Below are 22,717 nucleotides of genomic sequence, written 5' to 3'. Positions count from 1 at the left end.
AATGGAAAAGATGTGTTTTCTAGGGCTTAGTCATGGTACATGAAAATACCATTAAAATAGTAGCATATGATTTCTATAAACATCTCCTTTAAGCTAGGAGGTTCCTATTCTCTCTAGCTCTTTAAAGGCTACTGGATTAGTACAGACTATAAAAGTAATAGTAAACAGGACCAAAAGGATTCTAAATGGATCCTTCTTCCAAAAAGAGGCAGGTCTGGTGCCATTTTTATACAGCTATTCTGTAATAACAAATAATAACTGGATGGTATTAGACTGGGGGGCATTGCCTGTAAAACAGCTGATTTCCTTCCCATTGTGTGCCCTTCTGTACTTGTGGTACACTGGAGGGCAGCAGGGACACCCAAAAGCTGCTACAAGTCATGAAAGAAAATTAAAGGAAACAAAAAAAGAGAATGTGGACAAAGTCTTTTCTCTTTCATGTCAAATCAGGTGATAGTAGCAGAGCTCTGGTGTTGCTCTGCTCAGCAGTGCATGAACACAGATAACTGCCCCCAGGAAAGGCAGGAAAAGGGGAGAATGGGGGACAGGAGTCAGATCTCTCTCCCAAATCAAACCAGTGTCAGACTGTGGATTACATTGTACAGTGCAGCTCTAATCTAGGATGAAAAATCATGTAAATAGCTTAAGATTGGAGTATTTGTCCTGATGCACCTTAATCTGGTTTTTGTCTCCATCTCTTTTCTCGCCTTGACAGGGTCTATATTTGGAGTTTGCTGCCATTTACTGTCTTGGTGACCATCTTTGGTACTGAGTCAGCCTGAAGATGGGGTTCAGTGAGATGTCTTGCACTGTTACGGTGGCATGAGCAAAAATATATTATTTGTTCTAAATTGTCACAATGAGGATTCAGATTTAACTTATTCAAATTATTGTCCTGTATAAAACTTGGTGACCTATTTTTTTTTATTCTTCCAACAGATCAGAAAGTTCTTAAGTCTGTCTAGTTCAGTACTAATGTACTTCTAAAACCAGTCACTGATCACATGAAGAGATGATACTCACTCTTCCAGTGCAATATGTTTTTGCATATATTGCAGGAATGTAATTTCAGCTGAAGTTTTTGATCACTGGGCACATGAGTGAATGTTCATCAAGACAGAACAGAAATTTGGTCACAGGGCTGATCATAAGCTGATATGTATGAGATTTATTGGTTCCCACAGCCAGAAATGAGAAACCTGGGGAAAAGGCAAAACCAGAAAAAACACTGTTCCCTAGATATCTGACCATGAGACCTTCTTATCTCATTCTTTGCCAAATGTCCTTTTCATTGTTTCTATCCCTCACAGCTTTTTGTTCTTTCACTGACTGATCTTTAGAATGCATAAGGGCCAGAGTTCAAAAAAAAATTAATAATTAAGTCTCTTCTATTCCAAAAATGCTCAACAACCTCTTTCCCCCCAAGGTTTAGCAGCAAAATATCACTGTTGTGTCACAGAGAAGTTGTAATTTGAAATAAAATCCTGTAAATGTTTAGTCTTTAGGACAAAAAAAGAACATCTGCCATGGCATTCCAGATATTTGCTTGCAACAGACTTGAAGCACAAGGACACTGTGCCAGTCCCTACCTGGCTACTGGCATTCCCCAGAGAATGGACCAGCCACATTCATTGCTGGAACAGCACAGCAAGTGTAGGGAGTGATTTCCCCTAAAAATCTAATCGTGGAAATTCTAAATATCCGTTTCTAAGCTGTGATTATACTTTGATTATGTAATGAGGTAAAACAATGTTAAGATTTTGACAAAGGTTGCACTGAAGTCCATTTATATAAGATTATCTCTGGGATTCAGATAGCTGAAGCCTGCCTTTCAATTTACATTCCAAAGGATGAATCCTAACTACATTGCACAGCTGGATGGAGGGCAGGGGATGGGAGGAGATTTGCTTTTGTTCTGCTGTTTTTAGAAAGTAAGGTGAATGTCCATGTGTGAATATGTCTGATATCAAACACCTTGATTTCCTGTGGGAGCACAGAGAAGAGAATTGCAATTAGTTTATGTTTGTGAAATGACAATCTCAGCTGATGAAAATTCTGCAAAATGAGATGAATCATTACAGTCATCCAAGCAAATGAAATTTCTTTATATATGACATGACTTTCTGCCCAACAGTTCTGTATTTTGTTTGGTCCTTGGCCACTCATTCCACTTGAAGTGATGTTTTCTCAGTTCGTTTGACAGAATGTGTTCCATTTCTCATTAGTTTCTAATTATAGGAGGAAAGAATGTAATGTCACTAGACAGTGATTAAAATCTATTGCTGTTGTTCCCACCTTCGCTTTGGAATCACAGAGACAATGTCAGTGAAAAATGTCAGTATGTGGAAATGTATTGAGAACTGAACGTAAACTTAGATGTGTTTGCTTCCAAGATTTCATCTGTGAATGCCAGAAGTCTGAAGGGAAAACGAACATAACTGACCCTATATATTTCCAGATGATTTTTTCCTAGTTTGCAACATAATTACAAACAACTGATCTTTTTTGTTTGTTTTTGAAGGTGGGTAAGCTATTACATTGGCATTAGCAAACACAGGAGGATTTTTAGTGTGCAGGATTAATGCTCAGATGTGATAGCAGCACAGTGTAATAGGTTGCAACTGCTGTGAGTGAACCATTATGCTCCAGTGTGTAAATAATCTGCAATTTATAGAACCTTCTGCTCTCTTTCCCATCCCCCTCCTGCCTAGGAAGCATCAAGCAAGGATGAGAGCTCAGCATCTTCTCTCTGAATGGTTAGGAGTGGCTGGGTTTCTAAACGACCTCTTTGCCTTAGTGTGATAGAAAGTCCATCGAGTTCAGAGGTGAGAAGACATGAGGATGACAGGAAATGTCGTGTAAGGTGAGAAAGGAGAGTCCCCATTTCCAGGCAGCCCCCCGTGCTGGGTCTGTTCTGTCAGGAAGCTGCTGTGCCTGCCACGCTCAGGCCACCTGTGGCTCTGGCTCCTTTCAAAGGCTGGTTGTTATCTGAATAGCTGAGGAAAAGCTCTCTGCTTCAAACACATTGTGCACCTTTAGCAGGGCTCTGTGCGTGTTTACCGTAACGACTTGATTCATTTTAACTATTTAACCTATTGCCATAATAATACAAGTTTTGAGATAGTGTAATCACCAATGTAAGGAAATAGGAAATATGTTTTGTCATGTTTCATCCATTTCAAGGTACCCAGATGGTGTACCCACCTGCTGGCAACATCCAACCCTGCTTGCTACAGGGACAGTTGGAAATAACTTTTATTTCCATACTTCAAAGCATGAAGTACAACACATCTCTGGTACTTTAGATCAAACACACTATCAGAATTCTGAAATAGCATGACATATGAATTGTCAAAGCTATGTAAATTTTATCATCTTGAAATTTTCAGCATTTTGCATCTAGGGAAAAAAAGCACATCGTGTTTCATGTGGTGGTAAAGCACAATATTTATACCATACTGTGGGTCTACGTATTTGGACTTACTGGACAACTGTGCAAAGGATTTGTCTGAAAAGAGAGTGTGGGCAGCTCCAGGTGTAATAAGATCAATATAAGATGTAAAAATGGGATTTAAGTTAAAGGTGACACTTTGAGGCCTAGGCTAATGACTGCTAATAAAAATTATGTACAGGTCTATTTGTTAATGCCACAAGAGAAAAAGAATTAAGTATTTAAATTTTTTGGTCTAAATAACAAATGTTTTACTGGTATGTTGGAAAACTTTTGAAATTAGTTTAATGAGCTTTGTGCAGGATCTGGTTGCTGAAATGACTGCATGGGACTAATGTAGTTCATAAAACACTTCTTAAATTTGCCTTTTCATCTTTATAAATTGTCTTACACAGCAAAGGTCATTCTTGAATTTCTCTGAATGCTTTTCATTTGGAAAGAAGAGGAATTTGAGGATATACTACATTTAATCTTTGGTCCAAATGTTTCCAGTTATTTTAGTCAGAACCAGGAGACAGCAGACCTGAGGCTGCAATAAAAGTTAATGTTTTCTTCTACTTCCTCTCCAGAGGAGAGAAGGCTTGACTGCATGGAGGCAATTTTCTGCAGGGGAGCTACAGATTTCATGGATTCATTCTGTCTGTTGGTGTTTAGGACTACTTAGAAGAATTTTTGATAAAAATATGACAAATGTATTTGTTTTTCAATTTGAGATATGTTTCTAGAAGAGACTATTGTTGACTTACACTTGAGCAGTAAACACTACCCTCCTTCCCCTGCTCTCAGTTTGCCTGAGGACAAGGCCTGCTCTGTGTGCAGATTCCAAATTGTTTCTGGTTTATTAAGTATTTTGTGTTGCAGAAGCCAGGTGCAAACCTTCAACTATGTGCAAATTAATCTTGTTCACAATCACAGTTTAGAGGTAACGGCAGAAACATCCACTGGCAAAAGTAGGTGTTGCAAAATAGTCTAAGGTGTGATTGGTGAAGAAATGAAATGCAAAATACTGGCTCTAACAGAACAGTTATTTATATGCTAAGAAAGCAGATGACAAATATGTTTGGGTGTATTTTTAACCTCTTAAACTTTCTAGGAGGATATTATTGACATCAGGTAGAAAGGAAAATTGCTGAGGGAAAGAAAAAGAAACTTTCCAAACCAGTATGTCTTTAGTTATTCAAGGGGGGGGGAAGAAAGATTTTTAAAATCAGAGAAGAAATAAAGGCCCTGAAGTAGAAGGAACTAGGTTATGATTGAAATAGTAAATAAATGTAGAACTAAAGTAGAAGATGTAGGAGAAATTGAGAAAGAGATAAATTAGTAAAAATGTCAAACAATGAAATAATGTTATAAAATGACACTTAGTACCAAGAGTAAGATAAGCCACAGGCCCGCATGCAACAGGCCCGAAGGGAAGAAGAGAGTTGAAGAGGATGCTTGGTTTGAAGATCATCTCTCAGAAGAGACAGCTATGAATTATGAATAATTTATAACCAGTGTTGCCATTTGAAGTCAAACAGATCAAGCCTAGGATGTAAAAAAATTCTTTTAAGACTACAGATACCATCTTGAAGCTTCAGTTACCAGCTTCAAGGGAATAAAGGTAGAGCTTCTAGGTGTATGTAATCACCCTAGTCCAAATCCTACAAGGTATTTAAATGGCTTGCTCTTTTCAAAAGGAGACCTTTGAAGAACTATTTATTTCTCAAATAGACATATTCAGGATAACGTTCACAGCTACTACAAAACAGTTCCCCTGGGAGTCTGCATCCCATGTCGCAGTGTGTACACCATCACACTGCATGTTTTCAGGCCAGACAGTGCAACCTCTTTATCTTTTCTTAAAAGTGAGGTTGTGACACTGTGAATCCCATGGGTTATGTCTTTTAAGGCTTTCTTCTCTTAGTATTTGAAAATGTTATGTCCTAGAAAGCTCTTAAGAATGAACTGGCAATTCTGAGTCTGAAACACTGTGTGGCATCCAGAGAGGGATGTGTTTGTAGTCCCACAGGAACACGGGGAGGGAGCTGTGGGTTGAGCTTTGCCGTGCAGGCTGGAGTGTGCCCTGCAGAGCAGTGATGGAATGTGCAGTCACTGAGAGAGAGGCCTTTGGGAGGGCTCCTGCAGTGTTTGTTAGAAGTTAGATGCTGCGTTTGTAACTCCCCAGGGAGATGAGACTGGGACAGGTGCTGGGCACCAGAGAAGGTTAAAATGCCCCAAAGAGTCCTCCAATGCTTTTTGCTTTTATCTTTCTGTAGAGGTTGCTCGACTCCAGAGCGAGATGATGGGTGACATGCAGAAATGAGGCACTGGTCATTTGTACCTGGCATGTGTAGCTTGTTATAGAGATTCTCTGTGAAACAGTCATGATGTTACCTCAGACTCCACAAGAGAGAAAGACACTCAAAATGCAAGAGGCAAAGCAATAAAATTACAAGCATTAATTTCTCACACCCAACAAAATAGTATTTGCTTTGAGGGGCTCATGAGTTTCCTGGAAGGCATGTACCTATGGAAATGCCATCCAGCTTCCTTTAGGAAAGCACCATTCCCACCAGCGTGGCTCCTCCATGGGCTGTGCCCAGCAGCTGGGGCCCTTCTAGTTCAGCTCTGCTACCACACTCCCCAGCAAGCACTTGGCCCTTCATAGGCACATATTGCAGGTGGGACAGAAACAGTTGCCCAGACAGCATTTAAATAGTGTTTTTACTCTTTTTCACTCTACTGAAATCAGAGGCTTGTTTTTTTGTCATGACTTTCAGTTTTTACCATGGAAATGACAGCCGTGTTCTCAAATTGCATCCCAACTGTTCCCAGCCAGACCAATTTTAAGCATTTTATTTCTAGAAGTTCAAAAGAAGATGACTGATGGTAGTTTTTGAAAAATACGTGTTTTACTGGTGTAGTTTCCTCCCTGTTTCTTGATCCTAACATTTCTATGTGAACAACTTTTTAAGCCAAGTGAATGTTTGAAAATATGAATACAGGTGTAAACAAAGTTCTCCAAGCAGTTCTCAACACGAAACAATTTATTTGTTGTTTATTTGTATTAGTATGAGCTAGCAACCCTGATTTTGGAATAAAATTCCCCTATCATAGGAATTTTATCTAGAAGAAAAAAAGTTTGTATCTCCCAAGTTTACATTCCCACAGTAAATGAATTATAGAATTAGAGCTTTGCCATATCAAAAATAATATTGCTCATTGCCCTTTACTGAAAGGCTACTTTTTCCTTTAAATTGATTTTTGTACTGTATTGTAACTTTTTTGCATGGATAGTCCCTGCAGCACTGCATTCAGACAGGTATATTAACAACTATCGTACATTCATCTTTGATTTTAGCTCGTACAGGTAGAATGAAGCTCCCACATTCAACTAGCCTGGTCTGAAGTGCAGGCTCTGTCTATGAAGAACTTCAAATTGGGCTGAATTTCCTTATTTTCAAAGGTGTTAGAATCAAATATTATTTTAAATACATTTCTGTGTAAAATTTTTGCTCACAAGTCTGCTAAAGGATCTTCTCACAAAAGTTGAGTGTATATTAGAATATTACTTTCTCTTTAATTCCACACACTAAATCCAAACTCTTTATCTGAACTATGCATAAAAAAATTGCCATTCTTCAATCTACAAATATTATGCTGAACACTTCTCAGATTATTTCAGTTGTTTCCTTATTTCAGTTTAATTCCCGATATTCTTATTGGGATATTTTGGCTCAGATCTTAAATCCCATCCGGAGGTTGGAATTACAATGGCTTGTGAAATGTAATTAAAATTGAGGTAAATAATGAATAGCTCTTTTTTATAAGCCTCAAAACTGGTACTGTTTAGGCTTTAGTTAAAACTTACAGAAGTACATTGCTTTTTATCCTGTCCATCTAAGAGAAGTCAAGGTCATATTATGTCAGGCAGTCCTTGATTCTAATTCTGAAAATATTGATCAATTATAAGTATTAAGACAGAAGTTGCAAAGTGTCAAAAAGACAGATAGAGGAATTTGAGGGACTGTCATATAATGGGGCTGCTGCTTTCCACAACATCAGCAACTCCGTACAGTCCTCCTCCCTAGAAGGGTTAAGAAATGACTTAGAGAACACCTGTGAGGTGCATTTACATGTTGATTAGACAGCAGGGAATTCTACCATGAGATACGAATCCACAAGAAATTGTCCCTTCTTCTCACAGATCTACACATTCTTACTTAATTATCCCTAGAGAAAATCTCTTATCACACCAGGAAACAAAAATCCACTTTAAACTTCCAAGGCTGTGGCAGTAGGAATGAGGTGGGCCACAAAGACATGAGGTAAAGATTTTTCCCCTCCAAACTGCCCAGTGTGAGCAGCCCAGCATTCTGTGGAGGGGGCACTGTGGGTTGCAAAGCCAGGGCAGGCAGAGGAGGTTCCAGAGGGGTGGGAACTGCTGCAGGTACCCAGTGGTTCCTGTCCTGCACAGAGGGCACCGTGACCCCAGTGCCAGCTGGTTCTCCTGCCTGGCAGGGGCTCCACAGCAACAGTCCTGGCCATGGCAGAGCCCTGGAACCTCCTGCCCGACTGACACGGTGCCAGCCCCTCTGTGCAGGGCACCCTGGCACTGCTGGGCTTTGCCCTTGGCACATAAAATGAGCCAGTTTGGGAGTTCTGAGAAATGTTCTGTTGCCATATTCCAATATTCAGATCATTTATTTCTTCCTTTTTCACTTTAATTCTCTGAGTTAGAGAGTCATAATTGATTTTAACTCTTTGCACCATTCACTAATAATAAAGTCTCTTGGTGAAGTTCTTTACTTTTCTTGTCACCAGAGATATATTGTCTCTCTCTGAATGGGATTATATCATAGATTTCCTGTACCTATACCTGAAAGCCTGCTCCTTTTTCTCTAAATCAAATCATACAGTTTTTGACAATTCTTGTTTTTTTATAATACTAGTGGAAAGAAATTTTTTTTCTTCATATTCAACAATACTACTGCTTTTCCCAGGACCAAAGCAAATAAGAGAATTGTTCAAGAACTCTTATTTCTTAGCTCAAATTCTTAGCACAAGAGCAAACATAGCTGCAGTTGACAGTATGCTGTCATAAAAGTTAACATAGGCACTTCCAAGATATTGGTGTTTCACTCTGGGACTTTGCAACTGGAACAATATAATAGCTGTGTTCCGGACCAGTAATTTGCTACAGTGAGATAAGAAAGGAAATTTTGGTGAACTTACAAGTTGGTTGGAAGTATTCAGACTTGTTTTCTTTTGTTTTTAAATATATGTTGCCGAGCAACAGCAGAAAATAATCAAAGAAATCATTCCATTAATGAGTGCCGTTTTGCATTTTGCATAACTAGAGAAGGGGTCAAACAGTTATTGCTGTCTGTAATTTGAACCACAGAGTGTGAACCCAGCGTAGGAATTCCGAAGGGAGGTAAGGGAAAAGAGTTGTTCAGGGTTTTTTTAACCTGTGCACTCAGAATGGAAGCGACTTCATGTCACTGGTTGTTACCTACACAGCATGGCTCTGCTTCCTTTTCAGGTTCACATTCTCAAGATTAAAGTGGAAGAAATTGAGCTACAATTAACAAGAACACATTATTTGCAATAGTCAGGTTTTTTGATAATTTTCTCATTTCTTGGAACTATATCCAAGAAAGAGCAAATAGCAATTGCTGACTAATTTCCTGATAATTTGTAGTCACTAGCATTAAGACACACAAAGGGTGTTGTGGTACTTCATGCGTTAAATCTTGAAAAATATTTTCAAATTCTTCTATGCAGGGCATGACACAAGAAAGTATTATTACATCAATTTTATCCTGTAGCTCTTTAGCCTTAATTATGCAGTTTTCTTGAGAGTAGCAAAGAACTCACTTAATAGACTGTATCACTTTTTGAGATAAGTGGCATATTTATAGCTTCTGTAATGTACATTGAAATGAGGACAATTATAGCTTGTTTCAAATGGCAGCATTAAAACACACTATTTACAATTAAGAATTAGTTTTAACAATACAAAATGAGGGAGTTAATGTTTGAGAAATGTACAGTGATAATGACAATTATTTGAATGTTACTGCCATGCTTAACATTATTCTACTCTACTCCTCTGTGAGCATGTGTTGTCAGCATTGTAGGATGGGTTTGTGGAATTGTGTAGATAACGTGTATCTAAAAATGGAAGTAGAACATCTTCTAGTCACAAGGTACAGCAGAGTGGTTTGTACATACTGTACGTACTGTAGTTTGGACATACTGTACACATCTTCATTTAACATTTTCTCTTTGACCCTCCCATTTTATTTGATTTAAAAAAAATAAAAATGAAAGCTCATTGAGAAGGTCTCTTTAAACTTAGTTGTGTTAATTTGGTTTCATTCACTCTTTACATGGGATATTTGGCTGGATTTGAGTGTTATCAGCTCTCATGGATGCTGCCTGGCCCTTGTTACACAGACTTGTCTTACTTCCACCCAGCCCTTCAGTTTTATTTGTTCAAACCCAGTGACAGCCTCCCCCGACAAAACAGCATCTTAGATAAGTAGGTTACTAAAAATGCTCTGTAATGACAGGAGATTGGGAAGCTCGAAACTGTGCTTGCAAACTGAAGGGATTGAACTAAGAACAGCCTTAGAGCATATGTTTATTACTTAGGACATATATGTGCTCCAGGCAAAACTAAACCTATTTCAACTAACTATCCCTGCACTATACACATCATGAACACTGAGCTGTCATCATCTTCAAACATCCTTAATTAATTTATTTTTCTCCACTAAAAGAGCAGGAAGATGATGAGTAATGTAAGACCAAGGGAAAAAAAAAGTGAAATTATCTTATAATCATTATACTACAAATATATTTTTTTGTACATGCAAAGGGTCTGGAAGTGAAACATCAGTGCAAGAACTGACTGTCAGATCCAGACTGATCAATTCACAGATTACAGAGATTATCTTGTGACTTTACCACTGAATGTACTTACTCACTCTAAAAGATAACTCCCCTAAAAATGCTTAATGTTCAGAGTTATTTTAATGCTAAAATAATTGTGACTATACATTGTTCTCTAACTACTAAGCCATTGTGTCTAATCCTTTTGAACAAAGATTTCTCCCTGCAATTCATCATAATTACATCTGGCTCCAACTGGAAAGGGTGACATTACAGTGTTTTCTCTTGTGATGTTTCTGTGGAAGTCAGTTATTATTTGGAGTATGATGATTTCATTTTACCAAACAGGAATTATAAAAGGGAATTGGGATGTTAATATGCTTTGTGTCTCAAAGAGTCATCAGTACTTATGAAAATATATACATAGGGACATTAGAGGCATTACAAAATTTCGTGTGCTTAGTTATTTGCAGGAAAAGTTTCAAGATATAGACTTACTCTGCTAACTTGCTGATTTTATCATAAAATTAAAAGCACTCAAAATTCAATTTTTTCTTTATTTTTAAATAATTTAAATGTCTTAAAAGATCTAATTATTTTCTTGCTATTAAATGAACAAATATTATTTAAAGGCACTGTTCTATTCTCTCCACAAAACTATATTTAATGCAAAACCAATCTTACCTATAATATCTGTGCTTTTGTAATTACCCAGTAATGGGTTCAGTGAAAACGCTTGTAAGACCCCACATTATCCCTTATTTTCTGGTTACTTGTACTTTAATTCTTTTTATCCTTAGCTGCCCTTTCTAAAGCTCAGTTTAAGCTCTAGCAAGCCATGCTTTCAGATATGGCAAACCTCAGGAAAGACAGACTCAGAAAAAAACCTTGACCCTCAAGAGTCTGTTCAGTTGGGAAGTCACGCTGGGGCAGATTGGACAAGTTTTCAGAGCCCACAACCCTTTTCCTCAGGGACAGTCAGGATTTCACTTTGCTGAGGTGAGTCAGTTGACATTCAGTCTAGGAAAAACCGAGGATAAAAAAAAGGCTGAATTACTGTCACTGGAATTTTAAGAAAGCCTTTAACCCCTTTCAAAAGATGAAAAATAATCATCAAAGAGCCTTTCAACTCTTTATATGATTAGTTAGAAGCAGGTGGGCTTGAATGCATAAACCTGAAGCTATATAGATACAAACCTGAACAAAAAGGTCAGATTCTTTCAACCTGGGAGAATCTGAAACATACTGATTCCCCAGAAATAGTGGCTTTTTTTTTCCCCTGACTATTAAACCAAGAGATCTGACCTGTCACTGTGACAGAGACAGCAAAGGAAAGGCGTGTTTGTGCTCCAGGAGCTTTTTTGCATTAACACCAGTGGTGAAGTCCCTTCACCCTCAGTCCCGGCTCTGTCGCTGCTGCCGTGGCTCGGGGTTCTCACCTCTCACCATCCAACTCTTTCCAAGGATCTGACAGCAACTGGCAAGAGGATGGAAATGTTTCTCACGTGGGTGCAGCTACCCTTGTCACAGAAACTGAAAAGATCATTCTTATTGTTGTCATAACTGAACACAGAGCAGAAGAACGGGCAAAACCTGGCTATTAATTATCCATGTGGCTCGGATCCAGAGCCTTCCTTGCTGGATATGTCATTTGTGTTAAATTCCCTGGCCTCAGCCTATACTGTTAAGAGAGCATGGATTTTCCTATGGTTCTGCTGTCACAGGAATAGGTCTGTAGTGATTTGAAAAGAAACTACAGACCAGATGATGAACAGAGAGATAGCTGAATGCCTAAAGAAAGTGGGAATGCAACTGTGTAGATTTTCAGGCAAGGCTGAAGCAGCCAGTACAGAACAGCCCCAAATGCAGCTGACCTGAGTCCTTCTCTGTCCCTCGTTTGCAGTTCACTGAGCAGTTTCTTGGGATGTCTTTGGTTTGTCCCTGTAGTCTTGTCTGCCTCTACAGGAATTATACAAGGAGAGATGGTTCTAAGGACTTGTGGCTTCGCAGCTCCGAACAAGCGCGTGTACACAAGTGTTGAATGCCTGCATGGCAGGGAGAGTGCAAAAAGCTGCTTACTGAATTAGTTCATTTATGCAGTCATAGGAATTCATCTGTAAATAATTATTTGCCACCCAATTAACCAACTTGGATAAGAAAATGCGGAATATACAACAGGTATGGAATGAGGGAATTGTAATGCATTTTTGCTTTTTGAAGATATGATCCTGAAATGTAGATTATTTTCAATGAACCAACTTTTCAATAGCTAAACTTTAACAAACATCCATTAATGGCTATGGTTTGATGGATGACTGACCAGACAGGAGTATCCAGATTATTTGAGAAAAATTTGTTATTCACATTCTAGAAATGTCTGTTCTTCCTTATACTTCAAAAAACATATACAATAATCAACCCATCTTAGAACCTGGGGCTGTGTATGGGGCTTTCAGGGATTTCTAGGTGCAGTGGCAATCCACTTATGGCCATTTTTTAGTGGCCTATTTCCCAACACAGATCTTCAAATATGATTTGCAACTGTCACGTTATATTTTGCCTTATTAAAGAAGCAGAAGGAGACTCCTGTTTTTTTGAGCATTATGCAACCTCTGGGGACTGCTTGTCTGCCAACAGTTCAATTCATTACAATACAACACTAAAATAAAGTATAAAGGCCTGCAAATACATCCTCCTCCACAAAATAATAGCCTTGACCACATTTTCCTGATAAAACAGAAACCAGACCCAGATCTATTTATGTGGCTTAATAGATGCATAGGAAGATAAATATTTAATTACCAGTTTGACACTGTTTATCAGTTATGAGCAATACACTGTCTCTGGTGCACGGCTCTGATTAGCTCTGTAAAACATAGGACAGGAAGGAAATAAAAAGGCGTTCACAGATATTGGCTGACCAGTCTTGTGGATCCTGTGCAGCTTGTTGGACTGCTATTTATTGATTAGTCTTATAATGCCTTTGTATCTAATTAAAAATTTGGGACAGGCTCTGTAAATAAGCTGTAGACAATGTCTGGTCTAAAAGAGGAACTACTCAGTCACAGAAATGAACTGGGAATACCAGAAGCTCCCTCTGTCCTGAATAATTACACATGTACAAAGTGGTTTGCATAATACAGTATTTTTTACATTCAAAACCACTGGAATAGTGAGCAGAAATCCAGTTTGTCTAGTATTTTTAATGAAATTCATAAAGCTAGCCCTTTCCTCCTGTTCTGTGGTGCAATTTCATAAACCCTCTGATTTTAGGGTTTCTACGATCTTCCTAAGCAGTATGTGCCAGTACTGATCACTATTATGATTTAGAAACAGTATGTTTTCTTTACTCCTTTGATCACCAGTTATATTTTCTTCACACTAGTTCCGTGTTTCCAAGTATTTCCATAGGTCATGTTTTCTAAGCCCTTTACTTATTACACTCCCCTGCACTACCCCATCTTTTTGAAATATTGCACTTAAAAGTGATTTTTCTTTTAATCAAGCAGAATGCAGCAACCATTTGACATAATTTTTTCAGAAAGCAGAGCAGTGAACATTTCTCCAAGTTTGCACACAACACTGAGTAATGAATCCCAGAAGCAGTGGGTTTTGCAGCAGTATCACACTCTCTATCCTTCATGGACTTCTACAGCCACTCAGAATTTTTTTCTAACAACTACTGATCTTTTTATGTTTACGCATTTGATTATTTCCTTCCTAAATCTTTCACTCTTTAACTATAGAAACTACTTTCAAATTTTGAAATGTTCCTGTTTTCCTGTTCCCAAAGTGCAACGTGTCCTGATCAATGTAATCCACGTGTGCATTATATTTTGCAAACCTTATAGTTCTGCAGCACTTGTTGTGTTGCAGTAGCAATCAGAAAAATTAAAGCTTATTCTTCTTATTGGTCAAATCTGAGTTGACAGAGTTCTCTAGAAAAACTTCCTTGAAGCCTCTCATTAGCAACAGACGGCTGTTGTTCTGTGATGTGATTCTAGGTAAGCTCTATAATATTTTCATTTTGACACCCAAAAAGTAAGGAACAGCAGCATGTGCTCATACGTTTCACGAGTGGTGAACGTGCTGGGCAATTTTCTCACTGTATTTGTTTCTTATTTTGAATTCACAGTGAATATAAAAGGTCAGAAATTAGATATAGAATAGTTCTTAAGGCTAAACAGAACAGACATTCATTTGAATTAAATGTACTGTGCGATATTGAGCTTCTCTTTGTTTTTGCCGCTCTTTTTTTACTTAGTGTCCACTTTCTGCCATATTTGCCAGCTAGTTTTACATTTGCCCCATGTATAGACAGTATATTTAATAAATCACACGCACTTCAATAGCTAAAGACATTGTAAGCATAACATGAACTCTGAACTATGACAGTAAAGCAACCTCAGTATTAGCTTTGAAGTAGGATTTTACAAATCTGTTGCTTTCTTTGTAAGGGCTACCCATGGCATCCAAATTTTGCAATGTGGTGAATTTTTGTTCCCTAGACTATTCCATTAGTTCATCCCTTTTTTATTGGAGGATCTCGTTACCATTCAGTGGAGAGGGCCTTACACTGGGAGCACAAAGGTCACACAAGAGAAATGGTAGTTTCTTCATAAATGACTGAGGTATGCACTGTTTGAGAAATGATTGTGGACATACTTCAATAATACAAAAAAATCTTAAACCCATCTCAGTTTCTAAGTGTATGAAGTCAACTGTACTAGTTCATATAACTCAGATGATATTGTCTTAGTGTGTATTTTATTGCAAATTACCTAAACTAAACCACTGCTGTTTACACAATGTAGATTGTAGTAAAAAAGCAAAAAAGGTAATGTGTATGGACTATTTAGTCATTTTAATGAAATGTTCACAGGACAGAAGGTTTTGAGTTTACTTTCCTTAACAACCCCCACAATTTCTGGACATTAGCGAAGTCATTTCTTACTGCTTGGTCAGTGACTGTGGAAGAAAATTACAGTTCCAAGTAAATGTTTAGTTTGGGTAGTTTGGAGGGAAAGGAGCTGCCACTTCAGGATGACTCACTTCAGACAAGAGAAACAGGCAGGATGGTTTGTAATATTCCAGTTGCTTTTTTCCTGCTGTTACTGGGATTTGCTGACTATTCAGGGACAGAATTGTGACATCTGGCCCTTTCAGTTAATCTTCTGTTTCTGCAGTGCGTGCAAAGGAAGAGCAGCAGATAAATGAAGTCATTTCAGCAAGTGCATCAGGTTTCAGGAAGCTCACACTCAAACAAGCCTTGTCCTTCTCTGCCCACAGCTCAACCCAGAGCTCAAATGTCCAGCTTTGACACGACAGAAAGAGAGTGAGGGAGTTTGGAATGGCCAAATCTCAGCCACCCTTTCTAGTTCCCTGCTCCGAACACCCAGCGAGCAGGAGCCCTCAGGGACTGGCACTGGGAGTCTCTGGGAGGAACGAGGCCAGAAACAAGAATTAGTTTTGAAATGCAGTAAATGCAGATATGGAAAGTTTACTCTGGTTTCAAATGCTTTAACACCATCAGCAATGGGACTGATAGTAGTTTCTACCTAAATTCTGTTCTATGCAGCACTGAAAATCGTTGCATAAAATCTTAGCACTTATTTTGGCCGTATGGCCATTGGAACATTAAACTGGTGTACTCAGGCTGCATTTAGGTTTCAAATAAATCTATAAATTTGGAATATTTTTCCTGTCTTTTCTTTTAGCGAAACTCTACTGCAAATATGTACATGTTAAGAGAGTATTTTTAAGTAGAGTATGGGTCTGGCTGAGGAATATTGGACTTAATGTAGCTGCCAGTTTGCTAATATGTCACTTAAGTAAGCAATGAACACTCTTTAGGCTCTGCCAGCATTACCAAAATATTTGTAGGAGATAGACCAGACTCATGACAATCCCTATTTTGTTGTTGGGTTTTTTCCCCCACCTTCTAGTAATTTAGATACCACACCTAGACCAAAATAAAATGTAGTTTTGTGTATCTGTGGTCATAAAAACAAGAGGAGCAAGGAAAATCAAACATAAGGTAACTGCAGAAGAAGAAATATATACACAGGACATTTTCCCAAGTTTTTATACACAGCAGGTCTCTGAAAGCAGCTCAGCAGGCTAAGTAGCTTTCATGGGCGTTTTGTCTTAGGAATTGAGTGACTCTCTGCTGCTTTAAAGTGCATGCTAGCTGCTAAATACTTCCTTTTTAATGCAAATTGGGTGGACTGGTGTGTGTCATCATATGAAAAATTACACATACAACAGTATGGTAGTACTGCAGGTGAGTACTACAAGCTTGAATGGATATCCCCTGGGGGAAAAAAAAAGTTTTCTTTGCATGAAAAAGTGTATTTTTGCTTTCTAAGTTTTACTGTTTCCCAGAATGTACCTTGTTCACATTAACAGAACATCAGAGTGCTTTTGATTCACCAATGCAAGATGTGCTGAATCAGGGGATATGGAACTTGTAGCATGTTAATATTTTATTATTTTCTATCTCTGGTCAAAAGAAGAGTTGATTAGAGATTCTACTCAAGCAGAAGATTAATGAAAATAGCAAATAAAGGAAACTCAAATGAAGGCTGAACTGTAGTTAGTTTTCAGTCTGAGCAGGATGAGACTTTAGAACACACTTGGATACACTGCTGCCTTTTGTGCAGTCCAAGGGGAGATGTATTGCTGGTTATATTTTTGCTTTGAGAGCAATGTGTGATGTCTAATGGTGGTTATTAACAGCTCTGACTCACACACATGCTGCTCTCCTGTCCTGTTTTGCACCTTTATATTTATTTTCCTGGCAAAACGAGAAAAGTTAAATGCTTTCTTGAATTTCTGACCAAATATCTTCCTTGGCTAAAATGGAATAGGCAAACATGGCTACAGCTGGGAGGCTGCATTCCATTTTTTTCACCAAGTATTCAGACTTGGAAGGGACCCACTAAGATCACTGAGACCAACCCTTAAGTGAATGGCCCCTATGGGGATTGAACCCCCAACCTTGGCTTTATCAGCACCAAGCTCTAACCAACAGAGCCAAGCCACAGTTTTGCCCTGCTCATAAGACTAAACATGTCATTGGTACTTAATGTCCATGATTCAGGAGTTGGAACTTGAAATAATTCTCCACCTCTTTCTTTGCACATCTGTGCAATGCACAGCAGGCTCCTCTCAGCTCTAGTGCATCTCACTTCATAGAACAGCAATGCTGGTCTTTTAGAAATAAAATAGGTGGGGGTATTTCTGAAGCCAGAATTAACACAGATGTCTGAATTTAAATTAATATACTTGCCAGATCAATAAAATAAGGTAAAAATTGGAAGCAACCTGCTTACATTTAATTCTTCTTTTTGAAAATAAGAAATAAAAAACAAGAGATATCATGCACCTACAATCATGTTAATATGCAATTCCTCTTTACATCTTTTCTCATAGTCACTGATTTTCTTTCCACTGAGAAATAAAAAGAATATATTTCTAGAATAATATGTTTTTCTTCTTAGTAGAGTTAAATTTTTTTTTTACTGAATGCAGTTCTTCATTTATCATTTTAAATTCCGTTACTTGTTTCCAAGGAGATAGAAATATGCAGGAAAATCGTCTGAGACTCTGATTTGTAAGCCTGTTGTCTTTAATGAGAGTTGAATGTGTCTTTTTTAAAGAACAAAGTAAACTTAGAGCCTCTGTAGTAAAGAGGTTGGGATTTCCCATTTCATTTGTGTGCAGGCCTACTTTCTGTGTCTGGAAGTTGGGAGGGGATCATAAAATGTTCCCCTCAGTATCAGATCATAATTTAGTGGCTCAGCTCTGCTGTTTTCTCCACTGGAGCAGTGGAGGAACTTCCCTTGCCCACCCCCCCTTGCAGTGGTGGTTTCTGCCAGCAGTCCCACGTACCCCTGGAGGATGGGAATGGACAGGAGACGAGAACTTGTTTTTCTGCCTGTGAGCTGTTCAGAAATGCTAAAGCATGGATGGTTCCACAGATATTTAAAAGCCTGTAACTGTACTGAGGAGTGCCAGTGCTAAGTTCTAACCAGAGATCTCTTTCTTGGTGTGATTCTGTTAGTAAAATCCGAAATGAACCTGGGGGTAGACACATCGGTTGTCTTACCTGAAGTAGTTTTCACCACCTCAGTTGTGTTTCTTAATCCTGTGAAGGCGAACTGGTAAAGCCTCCAGGACCTGGTGTCCCCCACCTCGACCGAGCTGCGCTTCCACTGGTAGATGATCTCTTCTCTGGGGTACCCATCTTATTGCAATGGGAGATACAGAAGCTTTGGTTCAGAGTCAGTGCTAGGGTTTGGGTGTACTTTGGGCAGGAAAAATACTACTTTTTATTTCTGAAAAACCTGGAGAAGCATATTGCAAATAAATTATAGATATGTTTTCCTCAAATTACTTAGTAGTGCCTTTTACTTAATGTCACATTTTATTTTATTAATTACAAATTGAAATCACATTTGAGATATATTTTTAAAAAATAGCTTTTCCACTTTTGTGGATCCCATAGTATATAGTTTTTTCCATCCTTCAATTTTGGACAAAAAAAGTCTGCAGCTGGACCAGGAATTCACACCTTGACCTGACTGCAAAATGTCAAACTTGAGTCCAACTAGTGCAATAATAAAACACTTGTGCGCAAACAGAAAGTGTAAGGCCACGGGACTTTGATGCTGAAAGTAAACATTTCTACCTTTATGCTCAAATATAAGCATAAACTAATCACATAGGTCCAGAAATTTTATTTTTTTACATAGCATTCCTCAATTTTATTTGTGAACATATATGATCCACGTACTGAAAATAAAAGTGAAAACCATTGGGCTATGTCTAATTAAGAACATTATCTTCACTGACTCTAAGAATGTAAATATAAATTTATAATAAGCAGTCCAGTATGGGGCAGAAAAGGGATATTTTTAAGCAAGTTACTTACAGCTTGAAAATTCCAGGGGGCAGGAGTGCACATCCATTGGGAAGTTGTGTAACTGTAGCTGACACTCTGCATCAATTGTGAGCCTGAGAAGAGATCAGGATATACAGAATGCACTTGAGAAGTTTGTCCTGAAAGCTACGTCATGGCAAGCAAAATAAGATTCTTCATAATTATGGATCTTGACTATGAAATATATAAATATTATATATAGGGAGAGAGAGAGAGCAGAAGTAAGTTATTGAGAATTACATAATTGTTTGAATATTCCAAGCATAGGAAGACATCATGGTCACCAATAACCACTATTTCTTTTTTGGTTACATAGACCCTGATCATCTTTTCAGACCGTGTAACAGAAGAAGGTATTAAAGTTTTGTTCCTCCTCATCTGAAATGGCAGCATTACTCATGACTAAGAAATCCATAAGTAGATATACAGGTCATCTCATGACCAGTGACAAATCTTTGTATCACAACATGCCATAATGCACTAGGGAAATGTATTCTCTGTGACAAAAATCCTATTTCTGAAATGACGGATGGCAGTCCAAATTTAGACATCTGCTTCCAAGATAGCCACCCAGACTCCCTTCCCAGCTGGTGCAAAGGTGCTCTGAGGATACACTTCATTTTCTCCCAAAATACGACATTTGCATTACCGCAGAAGAAAAATGAACCAAAAGGGGTTTCTCTCCATTGAATATTAGGAGAGTGTCCATAATAACTCAGGCAGTGTAGGTGCTATAGATCAGGTGAAGACATGTACTTTTAGAAATCCAGAATTAGATGAGATGTACCTCCTGATGTGGCTGCTAAAAACTCTACCATTTTTCATTCAGTCCCATCCTTGCCATGAGCAGCGGGATCTTGAACTTTGGAAAGGAGGGAGGAGGTGAGGTGAGAGAGGAAAAAAAGAAAAGGAGGGGGGGAAATGTTTATTTGTTCCATGAGTCTCTAGGAAAACTGTAGGTTTCTGGTCTTTGCTGATCAGCCTGTGAGCTGGGTTTGTCTCCAGGATCCTGAGTGTTCCTGCCTGCAAAGGGCTCCCTGAGTCTCACCCTGTGGGATGCAGGGGGGTGCTGTGACCACCAACCACCAAGTTAATGAAGTCAAAGGGAAACATTAGGAATTTAGGAGCAAATCTAATTTCCTTGTTGCCCTTCCTCTTTTCATTTTCATCACCTTGAGTATCACAGATACTTGATTTCCTGCTGGTCAGGATGGTTCTTGAGCCTGGGGGAAGGTGACTGAGAAAACTCAATCAGCCCTTTTGGAGCTCTCTTCTCTTCAGAACAGAATCCCAGATGTGTTAAATCCCATTTCACCTGTGCTTTAATCTGGGTCAGATCCTTGCTGGTGCTTACTGTGGCTCCCTAGCACAACTGAGTAAACACTCATAACAGAAAACTCTTTCCAAGTTCTATCAGATACATCTCTTTCTAATGAGAGAACCTGAGGAATTTGAAGAGAAAGGTAATGAAATCCAAAGAGACAGTAGTGTAGCCAAGTTCAAATCTAACATTTCCAAAGTAGATCTAGGATCATTTTTATCACACTGACTTTGATTTGCATTGGACTTCAATTTCGATTGTTCTCATCTCTTCGGGTGATGCAACATGTGATGAATGTAAAATAACTATGAAATAAATCTCCTTTTTGTAATTCAGACAGCTGCAACGTTAAAAGGTTGTGTTAACCAAAGCCTCACCTCTATTCGTTAAAATTATGAGTATAATTTTCTTCAAAACTTTCAGTCTAAAATCAGATGATCTTATGTCTATCATCTTTGATTCTATACTCTCATTTTAAATTATAAATAATCTTGACAAAATGCTGTATTTATCTGTATTTTACATAAACCCAAGTATCATATCACATGTAAAAAAAAAAAATAAAAAACCTCGAACACTTAAGATTTTCCCATTTAGGAAGTATCTTATGGTGATTTGTGATATGATATTTGACTTGTTACATATGGCACATGCTACACTTTAATGTAGGCCCACACGTAATTATTGAAAAGGGAATCTGTCTCTGTAGGAAAGCTACACATGTGACTGGGAAATCTGGACATGAGCACAGCAATTTCAGGTTCCTGAAAATTTTAGTGGAATGGGGCATATCCATAGGTTGGGATTAAACCTTAAATGTTCAATGCCAAAACGATAAACCTTACTCTCACAGGATATTTGAGGAACAAAATGCTTTTGCAGTGTTGAGCCTCATCTAGCTAAATTGTAGTCAATTCAGAATAAGAAATCTTTGATGTATATAATACCTCCTTATATACCATCTGCTTAATTCAAGGAAAATTCAAATTTATCAGTTTAGAGGAATAAAAAGGTAAAAGACAGTAGGGACCAAACCAGTGGCAAACAATAAAACGAAAATGAAGAGTAATTACTGTAAAAATATCTGTAATCATTTTAATATAGGAAGGTGACTATTGTGGAGCAAGACAGTACAATCCATAGGAAGAAATAAAATTCTTTATTGTGCCAGTATAACATAAATTTCATGCAATGACTATCTTCTAAATACTTCCCTTTTTCAGGGTTTTATGAATAAATAAACAGGAAACCCCAATGTTTTTTCCTTCAGGTTAGTGTCAAATGACCTGAATTCAGAGGGTCTTTCTCTGGCTTTCCTTACAGAAATTAAAGTTATGTGTAAATACCTCAATGTGTACAAGACTCTGCCGTCATTCCAGATCCTGAGCATCCTATTAGGAGTTGTTATCCAATGAGCATCAGCTTTCTTGGAATTTCGGAAGAATGTGTCTGGTATCCAGATCTTCCCAACCATGTTGCTGTTTAATCGGAGCACTTTTATAGTGCTGTTGAACTTCAGACGTCTGTCATACCACGTTTGGGCGAAAAATATATCAATTGTATATTCCTGTTGTGTTAACCAGAAACACTGATGAAAACGTAGCACTCAGCATTTTACATAGCTCCTGATATGCTTTCCTTAATTTCATATGAAAAAACTGAACTACAGAAGATGATCCTAGAACTGATAAAACCAATTTTTTTGTGAATTTTACAAAAGATTATTGTTTAAACCCAATTTATCCTGTTATTTTTCCCACTGAGAGGTAAAACTAAGGTAAAATTGAGTGCCATATTCACCTTTCTATTCCCCACATCTCAACCCAGACCTGCTCAGGCCAGAGAACAATTACCTATTTCCTTGGATCTAGGACAGGAAAAGTTTGAGCTGACTGAACTGCCTGTGTGCCATGGTTATATCAGCAGTGGGGAAACCTGTGGAGAGGATCTGGGCTTTCTGCTTTTTATCTCTGGGTGGCAAGAATGGTCGTATCACTGGTGAAGAGCTTTCCTTGTTTTGTAGCAATCTGGAAGCTCAGTTTTACAGGAGTTTAACTGTCCCAGAGCATGTGAAAGTAGGGCACATGAAACTGTGGATATGTTAAAAACTATTATTATT

General features: G+C 38.2%; 1 protein-coding gene across 2 annotated transcripts in view; it reads right to left on the bottom strand.

The window, feature by feature from the left end:
- Positions 1-22,717, bottom strand: part of GABRG2 (gamma-aminobutyric acid type A receptor subunit gamma2) — a 62,977-nt gene that overhangs the window by 14,997 nt on the left and 25,263 nt on the right. For both annotated transcript variants that reach the window (XM_032702828.1, XM_032702827.1), the window contains 3 exons: positions 21,945-22,165; positions 19,269-19,351; positions 18,444-18,581 (listed from right to left, as the gene is read on the bottom strand). In XM_032702828.1, coding sequence (XP_032558719.1) covers positions 18,444-18,581; positions 19,269-19,351; positions 21,945-22,165 — 442 coding nt within the window. The remainder of the gene's footprint in view (positions 1-18,443; positions 18,582-19,268; positions 19,352-21,944; positions 22,166-22,717) is intronic.

This window comes from Chiroxiphia lanceolata, chromosome 15 (assembly GCF_009829145.1).
Source record: "Chiroxiphia lanceolata isolate bChiLan1 chromosome 15, bChiLan1.pri, whole genome shotgun sequence".
Taxonomy (NCBI): domain Eukaryota; kingdom Metazoa; phylum Chordata; class Aves; order Passeriformes; family Pipridae; genus Chiroxiphia; species Chiroxiphia lanceolata.
Note: the sequence above shows the minus strand (reverse complement) of the source record. Positions and strands in the feature narration are given on the sequence as shown.